Here is a 10,144-nt window from a genome sequence, read left to right on the forward strand (position 1 = left end):
AATCTTAATTGGCAATTTTTGTATTTCTACCTGTATTCTATAAATTTCGTAAACTAAGATATTCTAAATGTTTGTTCATAATTTGTTTTTTCTTATCTCTCTGAATGTGTAAACAGTTTACACATTATAGTCTGACAGAAAAATGTTGAAAACAGAATTATTATTTAAATTTGCTCCCTCCAAAATAAATGTCTAGAATTAAAATGTATCATTTGAAAATGGCGATATACAAAATTCGAGAAAATTCAAAAGAACAAACTGCAAAAAATGAATCAATTTTCACGCAGTATGCAACCAATCAAGTAGTCAACAACGAGTGCGAGATTTTCAAGAATTTTTTTCCACCAATTTTCTGATATAGGAAATGTAAAAAATCTGTAATTAAAAGATTTTATTAAAATAATAAAAATTAATTCTATTTTATAGGGTGTTTCGACCAAAGCTAACGCGAGTGAAGTCGAGATCATTCGATATCAGGTTTTAATTCCTGTTACTGAAGTTCAGGTGAGGGCGAGTTCGGCAAAGGATATGGAGTCACACTTCCTCTGGGAATTGATCCACCTTAGAAGTCAATTGCAAAGGCGCTCAGAAAAAGTCTACGTTCTTTCTAACAGGTAACATTTTTCATCATAAATTTACATGACTTTTGCATAAATTTTATATAAATTTTTAATACATGCAGTGGTCTAGTCGAGGCCTGGTGGGGTCTGGCGCCGCCAGTTAACTTTTTTTGAAGGCCTGGCGACGCCAAATCACTTTCTTGTCACATTGAAATTTTTCCCAGTTATGGGCCATTCATAGACTATGATGCCAATTTTAGCCCCCCCCCCCCCCCCCCCCCCCCCCCCCCCCCCCCCCGCCCGAAAGAAACTTAGCCGTTGGCTTTTAAATAAGTCAAAATATATTGCATTATCAACAAAATAGTGGAATTTTCAACTCAAAAAGATTTTCTACCCTACGAGATGAATTTTCAAAAAAGAAAACACGCATTTTAAAAAACAAGCAAATTAGTTTTATACCAAACAGTACGTTGCATGAAAAAACAGATGCACTTTTCAGTAAAAAAGACCAGTTTTCCGAAAAATATTTAAAGATTTCAAAATAAAAAAGTTATTTTTTAACTGAGAAAAAGAAGGATAATTTTTTAACCAAAAGGATTGCTTTTCCACCAAAAAAATGAATTTTCAGCAACGTTGTTGAATTTTTGACAAAAAATGATGACTAACAAAATATTTCAGTTGTCCAAAAATAATTTGATTTTTAACAAAATAGTTGAATTAAGTTAAATTTTTAGCATAAAAAGATTCATTTTCAACAAAAGAGTGGAATTTTCCACAAACAAGAATCATTTTGCTACCCAAAAAAATAACTTTGTAACAAAATATATTAATTTTCTACTGAATTGTTAAAATTTCAAGCAGGAAGTTGAATTTTTTACAAACAAAAATAATTTTCTACTTAAAAAGAAGATTTTTTAACAAAATATACGAATTTTCTACTAAATAATTGAGTTTTTAACCTGCAGAGGACAAAGTTTTAACCGAACATGGAATAGAGAAATTTTCAGATAAAAAAAAACTAAACAAAAGAAAATGAATTTTCAACAAAATTGTTAAGTTTTCAAACAAAAAGATTAATGTTTTAACAAAAAAAACAAATTTTGATAAAAATATATGAATTAGTTAAGAAATCGTTTAGTTTTAAAGCCGAAAAAACGAAATCTGTACAAAAAGATTTAATTTTCAATCAAATAGTTGAATTTTTGATAAAACTGTGACTTTCTAACAATATGGTTGCATTTTCAAAAAAATAATTGCATTTTTAACTAAACGAGATGAATTGAAGCTCGAAAACGCGAAAAATTATTGTCCAAGCGTATCGTGATATCCAAATTTTAAAGTTAAATTTATTAAATTTTGAAAAACATAGGTTCATAGAGCCTATGACAAGGTGGAACTGACTATTTTTTAATAATAATTAATTTCAAATTGACACCGGTCATTCTCTGCGAAATCACATTTTCATCAATTTAAATGTTCGAACTTTAAAATTTGGATATCACGAGACGCTTGGACAATAATTTTTCGCATTTTCGGACGCTCGTCCTCTTATTGCATCCAGAAGCTCTATTCCAAACCAAAACTATAATAGTAAGTAGCCTTTTCAATAAAGAAAAAGAACTTTTATCCAAAATATAGTTGATTTAAAAAAAAATTGGATTTAAGTTATAAGTGTTACCTGATTTCATGCCGTTATTTCTACTTAACCCCCTCCCTGCTTATCAGTATCCTTAGTTTCTAGCCCCTCACCCTCCCCAAAATGGTAAAGTCATTTATGGATAGTACCACCACCCCACTTTTTCTTTTAGGACTACACTACTGCATAAATGTTACGCTAGTGTTATATAACGGTTACGGAACGGGTGTGTAACTATTATATAACTGCAATGTGCCTGTTATATAAATCGTATGCAACGGTTATATAATTTAAATTCGAGCTCAATTTTAAATCCTTAATATGATTTTTCCAGCACGACGGAATTTAGGAATGCTTTCCTAAAGACCATTCGGCAGATAATAAGAGAGTCGGTCAGAAACATGAGTATTCCTTCAACGAAGCCCCATTTGTCTCAACCGCCAATGACTATTTCACCCCGGATGTCGAGTGGACACGTGGAAAAATTTGAAAAAAGTGGAAACCAAATTCAGGGTCAAAATGGAACCATAATAATGACTGGGTCGTTATCAAAAAAGGCTTTGAAGCAGCAACTTCTGGCTAATTCTCACAATTCGAAGAGAAAATACAGCCAATCGAAGGCTGTAGATCGGGAAAGTGTAGAGGATAAAGAGGGGGTGGAAAATGCAAGTGCAGGTCAACAACAAACGTTCCGATCGAGGAGCAAGACCATTAGTGACACTTCTGGTTAGTATTTTCAATTAAGATTAACTTCAGATAATTTCTTTCGAGAATGATAAAAAAGAATATTCCAGCTAGGGAGAACAAAAGACGAAGCTTTTTTTCAATCCGAAGTGGCAACAACTAATTGTTGAATATATCGTTGCCTCCATTCCGTATCGTTCCACGTCGGTTTTAGGCGGTGCCCTGCTGAAAGTAAAAACTCTGGAAGAGAAAATGTATCCCGTTCTATCTCTTCGCCAATCTAAATTCACGTCTATCTGTTTCAATCTCCTCTTTTCAAGTTCATCGTATCCTCTATCTATCAACTATATTTTTCTGTATTTTTTCTGTCTATCTATCTTTTTCTGTCTAGTTTTAAATCTAAATTCACGTTTATCTTTTTCAATCGATTATTCTTTATCTCTTCCTATCCTGTGTCTATCCACGTCAATATTTTTCTATTTCTTTGTCAAGCTGAATTTACGTCATCTTTTTCAATAATAGTTTCCCTATTTTTTCGTACGATACATTTATCAGCATCTATCTTTTTATATTTTCAGCCTAAATTCACGTATATCTTTTTCCATCCCCTTTTCTCTATCTCATTCTATCCTTTATCTAGCCATATCAGTATTTTTATATTTCTTGATTAATTTAAATTTTCGTTTATCTTTTTCAATCTCCTCTTCTCTATCTCATCATATCCTAAATCTATAAACGTCCCCCTGCTGGAAGTAAATGGATATAGTCTTTCTCCGTTTGAATCATTTTCTATCTCTAAGACTGAAATGAAAAGAAACGATGTATCCATCTTGATCCCACGTCTATCCCTTAGATCGATTTCTATCTTTCTTTCAATCCTCAATCACCTCTATTCTTTTAAATCCCAATCTTCCTATCCATTTCTATCCACCTTTTATCCACATGTATCCTTTTCTTTTCACTCACAATCCCTGTTCTAGTATTTTTTTCCAAATGAATCCTTCGCTTATCCACGCCTATCGTTTTCTATCCGTTAGGAAATCCAAAATCTTGTCTTTCTTTTTCAATCCCTATCTTCCTATCTCAGTGAATCTTGTTCTGTCTTTTATGAAATCTAAGATGGCCTTATCTTCTTGAATCCGAGTCTTTCTATCTAAATAAATGCTCAGCGTATCTACCTCTATCCTTTTCTATCCTTTAGGCAATCTAAGATTTCCTCTGACTTATTTAATTCCTATTTTTCTATCCAAGTGAATCTATTTCTGTCTTTTCCTAAATACAAAATAGCCCTATCTACGTGAAGCCCAGTCTTTCTATCTAAATGAATCCTCCACTTATGCACCTCTATCCTTTTCTATCCGTTGGGTAATAACAAATTTCTTCTATCCTTTTTAATCCCTATCTTCCTATCCAAGAGAATAAATTTCCATCTTTTCTGAAATATAAGATAACCCTATCTTCTTGAACCTCAGTCTTTCTATCTAAATAAATCCTCCAGTTATTCACCTCTATCCTTTTCTATTCGTTGGGCAAACCAAAATTTCATGTTAGATTTTTGAATACCTATTTTTCTATCCAAGTGAATCCATTTTTATCTTTCTTTTTTGTAAATATGTGATAGTCTTATCTTCTGGAATCCTAGTACAATGAAACTCTCCAATAGCCCTCCCTTCTCTAGCCCTTAAGAGAATTGACGTCGCGCCGTAGATAGGTATAACAAGAACTGCGCTGGGGCGCAGGGTATGCCGTTTTGTCACTCAGGCGAGCAGTCAAGCGTGAACAAGTAAAGCGGAACGGGCTACAATGAGTCAGTTCCCACCCACTGTCGGCCCCAAAATCGGCGCTATAATAGAGTTTCACTGTGTCTCTATCCAAATGAATCCTCCGCTTATCCACGTCCATCCTTAGCGAGGCACGCGCTAGTTGACGCACATCCCTGACTTACTACTAGCAGATAGTACTATCTTTTTCAATCTCTATCTTATCCAGCGTGTATCAACGTCTATCTTTTTCTATCTATAGTTCAATCTAAATTCGCCTCTATCTTTTCCAATGCCATGCTCTTTATCTCATCCTATACTTCGTCCATCGACGTCAATCTTTTTCTATCTCTTTGTCAATATAAATTCAAATCAATTTTTTTAAATCTCCTGTTCTCAATCTCATCGTATCCTAAATCTATCAACACCTATCTTCTGTATATTCTTCAATTTAAATTCACGCATATCTTTTTCCATCCCCTCTTCTCTATCTCATTCTATCATTTGTCTACCCACGTTAATCTTTTTCTATCTCCTTGTCCATCTAAATTCTACTCCATCTTTTTCAATCTCCTCTTCCCTATCTCATCGTGTCCCACGTCTATTAAAGGTCTATCTTTTTTCTATTTCTTTTTGTCAATCTGAATTCATGTCTATCATTTCTAATCCTCTCTTCTTTATCTCTTTATATCCTTTGTCTATTCACGTTAATTTTTTTCATCTTTTTGTCAATCTAAATTTATGTTCATCTTTTTCAATCTCCTCTTCTCCATCTCATCGTATCCCAAATCTATCAATGTCACGGTCGTATACACAGGTACGGGGACTGTCGTGGAGGGGGGAGTTCCCTTATTGAAGATTCCGGTTAATTCCAAAAATTGCCACTAGGGAGTATAATAGTACAGTAGTAGCGGTTTAATTCAAAATTTGGATGTGATAAAATCAATATTTTCAACATATATTTAATAATTTAAGCAATATGTAAGATTAGAAATAAATTTAATTAATTGGATTTTCGAAAATGTAATACAAGTAAAATAATGCAAATGAGATATATTAATATTTATAATAATGTTCGAATTGTAATGCCAGAAATTTAACGAGAGTAAAGAATCTATAAAACAAAAACTTACTAATAAGCAAAGATGCAGATTGAATACTTTATAAAAACATATTTTGGAATACTGCAAAAATTATATTTTGAGGTCGTTATGTCGCGAACGACTTTGAGGCTAGAAAAAGTTTTTACGTTTTTAAATTTCATACTACTAAGGATCCTCTAGGGAAGGATGCGAAAAACCATGTGCCTAATACGGATTGGTCGAGCTGAGTTTACTGGAGACTTCCGGTCAGGATAGGTGGGGGGTAGTGGGAGGCAGCTGTCCGTCGGTGCAGTATGTAAATATGTGTGTGTGTGTGTGTCTGTGTATGAACCAACCTTGCATTCAGTCTGAGGTTAAAAGTACGATCGTGCTCAGGGAGTCGGACGTCACTTCCTGTCCACTTTTCGTGGGTCCATGGAGGGGGAACATTGTCGCATCCTTCCCTAGAGGATCCTTATATACTACTTAACTAGTGCGCCATGTCGCGCGGTGGCAGGATCGCGAAACTTTTTGTCTTACGTAAGGCCACTGCCCGCCACCACGAGATCCCCTGGACATGTGTATACGACCGCGATCAATGTCTACCTTCTTCTATCCCTTTTTGTCAATATAAATTCACGTCTATCATTTTCAATTCCCTCTTCTTTATATCATCCTGTCTTTTGTCTATCCATGTCAATTTTTTCACGTTGGTTAACCTAAATTTCCGTCTATCTTTTTTAACCTCCATGGTATCCTACATCTACTAACGTCTATCTTCTTCCATCTCTTTTTTTCAATATAAATTCAGGTCTGTTATTTCCAATTCCCTATTCTTTATATTCCCACGTCAAATTTGTTCTATTTCTTTCTCAATCTAAATTCAAGTCTAACTTTTTAATTCTCCTTTCTCTATCTCGTCGTATCCTAAATTTATCAACGTCTATCTTCTTCTATCTACACAAGAACCGCGTCTATATCCGCAGTCGGAGAACGTAAACATTCATTTTTATCCTCCTGGAAGGGGATCCCAGCACTGCTCCTCAGTGGAGGGAAAATAAACGCGCTGTGAGCTGATTAGTGCTGATTGGACAGGGAAACAATGACTGATTAATTCGGTTAGTCACGTGGTACTGCGGACTAGTGGATGCCAAGCTGATATAAATAAGAGCTATATCTGGTATATAAGCGCGGGAGGATATAAGCGAGAGCGGATATAAACGCGGTTCCAGTTTATTTTTCGATGTGAATTCACGTCTATCTTTTTTAATCCCTTCTTTTCAATCTCATCATATTCTTTATCTGCCCATGTCAATATTCTTTATCCTATTCTATCGTTTTTCTATCCACGTAAATATTTTTTATATCTTTTTCTATCTGTATTCAAGACCATCTTTTTCATTCTCCTCTTCTCTATCTCATCGTATCCTAAATCTATCAATATTTATCTTCTTCTATCTATTTTTCGAGCTAACTTCAGTTCTATCTTTTTCCATCTCCTGGGGGGACAGAAAAAGATATAACTATTCTACCTCTCCTTTCATCTCTGAGTGGGTCACTTTGCATCCCAGAAACGCTGTCTTTTCTTATCCCAAATCGCAATAATTTTCTATCTCTTTCTCTATCCTTCTTAACCGATTACTCTCATCCTTTTCTATCCGTTAGTTTATCCGGTAAGATGGCTTGCATTCAAAATTATTATAAAATTTCATACATCCAGAGATAACGTGATAAATATTTAATGCTTCTGGATACCCTTTTTTCATCTCGTTGCGAATCTCCGCAGCAGTAGTACTTATCGCTTAAATTAAATCCCTTTCTGTATCCAACGCAGTCAATATTTTTCTGAATATTTTTGGATACCACAATGCAACCAAGAAATAGAAAAAATCAATCTCTTTTAATTTGGCATGTTTCGCTACTTTTATTTACTGTTTTTCGAATAATTATGAGGTAAAAAGCTATTTAAAACATAGAATCGGCCATTTTACGATGTCAGGATCAATTTCCACATAGATGGCTGTGGTGAAAAATAATTTTTTAAATTATTCATCATGATTTTCTATTTTTGTAATTGATAATATTTTACGATAAAGAGATGTATTTTAGTGTACTATCCTACTAGATTTGGCAAATTTCATGTTTTGGAGCGCGTTCTAATGTTTTAAACGAAAATTGTGTTTTTAATTTATTTGAGGTAACGTTTGGCAGCCTTATATTTTTTATTTACTTCATTCTATCTCTTTAATATGAATTTGAATCTTTGTCTGTATGTTTTTATATCTTCAGCGATTCAGTACTCCTATAATTTTGTATCCCTCAAGATTTTAAAATCCATCGAAAAATTAGAGAACTTATTTTCGAAAAATTAATTTGAAGTTGACCACGTACCAAAAAGACAATACGAAGTAAATCTACATTGACAAAAACATCAAAACGATAGACACTAATACATATAGTATAAGATGAAATAGAGAAGAGAAGATTAAAAAAGATAGACGTCAATTTAGAATGAAAAATAGATTTAAAAGTACAGACATTGATAGATGTATGATACGGTGATTTAGAGAAAAGGGGTTTAAACAAGAAAGATGTGAATTATTTCGATTCAAAAATAGATAAAAAAATATATTGTCGTGGACAGGTAAATGATAGGTAAAGGACAGTTAAGGATATAATGTGATAGAGAAGATGGTATTAAAAAAGATAGGCGTGAATTTGGATTGACAAAGAGATAGAATGGGATACACTTTCTCTACGTCTTTCTCAAATCTCGATGGATTCCCGAATTTCGAGGGATAGAAAATGATAAGAATGCTTAATAGCGGATGATAGAAAAAGAGATAGACACTCGACTTCTGTCTTTTTCAATTTTTCTTAAGTCAGCAGGGTGTACATCGTTACGTCGCTTTTTTCGGTGTACAGCTCCAGATCATATGCTTATATTCAGGACTTGGAGCTATACAGCCAAGAAACGCAACATAGAGCTGTATACCGTCCAAATGCAATATGGAGCTGTAAACTGTCTAAACACGACGTAGAGCAGTGTGGAATGAAGGTGTCAAAATAAAGTAGATTTTTTCTTGTTCTGATCGATATATTTATTTTTTATTTTTTTATTTTATAGGGGAAGTAAAAGTCGAAATGGATTCAGGTACGAAGTCGGAGGGCGAAGAGGACTCGCAAGCTTTTTTAGGGGAGAAAAAAGCAAATCTGGGTCGAACGCCTAATCATTTAACTTTGAGTACTACCTCAACAATTTCTGCTGGAAGTACCGGAAGTCAGGCGAGACTAATTCAGTCCTCCCATCAGCCTGAAAATTATCAGCCATCCATGGTCAAAGAACTCGGTAAGGGTGTTTTATAGTTTCGATTTTACACAGTGTTAACAATCTAACACATATGTTATGCTAATGTTGCAAACGGTGATGTAACAGAAATTTTAGCGTAATATAACTATTACTTAACTGTTATATCGGTATTACACAATGGTTGCATAAATGTTATACTAATGTTAAATAGTGCTCATATGGCTGTGATATCGGTTTTATATAACGCTTATAAAACTTTTAAATTGTTTTTTAAGTAACAGTTATGTAACTAGTATGTTTATAAAATTTAACTAATACATGCGAAATATATTGATGCTATATAAATGCTACAAGACGGTTACGCTGAATTTATATGGTTTGTACATTAGATCGAATCCATTTCAAATCAGACGGGTTCTACACTACAACTCGAAGTATCTCTCAGCGACGGAATATGTTCTATTTTTCAGATTTAAGAAAAAAATTGTCTACGAAGTTACGAGTATTTGAATTTCGACGTATATTTCTTTTAAACGCAAATTTTTTCTTCAAATTTTTATTTTTCCTCTTTGCAAATCCGTCGGAAAATTGTAAAGGGGTTGAAAATTAAAAAAGTGTTGATGAGTTGTTTAAAAATATAAAAAGTCAATTTTCATTTAAAAAATGCCCCACACTTATATTTTTTACTATTTTTTAAAACTGTTTTTTCTATAAATAATATATTTTTGTATTTTATGCCGTTGAAACCATTTTTGTGGTTAAGAGAATTTTTGCCATAATACAAAATTGTCGCATTTATCTCGGAAACAATGAAAGATATAAGGGAAATTTAAGAAAAAAGTTTGTATACCTAGAAAAGTTCTACAAAACCATGCCTCTCGCTCTTTTGTGATATCTTACTAGGCAGTCTGATAAGTACGTGAAAATTCTAAGAGATGGCATTAGTATTCACTAATGTGAACCATTTTCGTCGACCTTGATCCTTCAAATGACGCCTGTCAAAACTTCATCCATTTATGTTTACGAATTTACAAGTTACAGCACTGAGAAGCGACTAACCTCCGAGTTTTTTTTAATATGGAAAAATCTGAGTTTCGAGTTTTGATCAAACA

General features: G+C 33.6%; 1 protein-coding gene across 6 annotated transcripts in view; it reads left to right on the forward strand.

Moving 5' to 3' along the window:
* Positions 1–10,144, forward strand: part of LOC117171629 (protein still life, isoforms C/SIF type 2) — a 78,852-nt gene that overhangs the window by 65,263 nt on the left and 3,445 nt on the right. For all 6 annotated transcript variants that reach the window (XM_033359117.1, XM_033359142.1, XM_033359151.1 and 3 more), the window contains 3 exons: positions 427–614; positions 2,531–2,922; positions 8,850–9,071. In XM_033359117.1, coding sequence (XP_033215008.1) covers positions 427–614; positions 2,531–2,922; positions 8,850–9,071 — 802 coding nt within the window. The remainder of the gene's footprint in view (positions 1–426; positions 615–2,530; positions 2,923–8,849; positions 9,072–10,144) is intronic.

Source organism: Belonocnema kinseyi, chromosome 1, assembly GCF_010883055.1.
Source record: "Belonocnema kinseyi isolate 2016_QV_RU_SX_M_011 chromosome 1, B_treatae_v1, whole genome shotgun sequence".
Lineage (NCBI taxonomy): Eukaryota > Metazoa > Arthropoda > Insecta > Hymenoptera > Cynipidae > Belonocnema > Belonocnema kinseyi.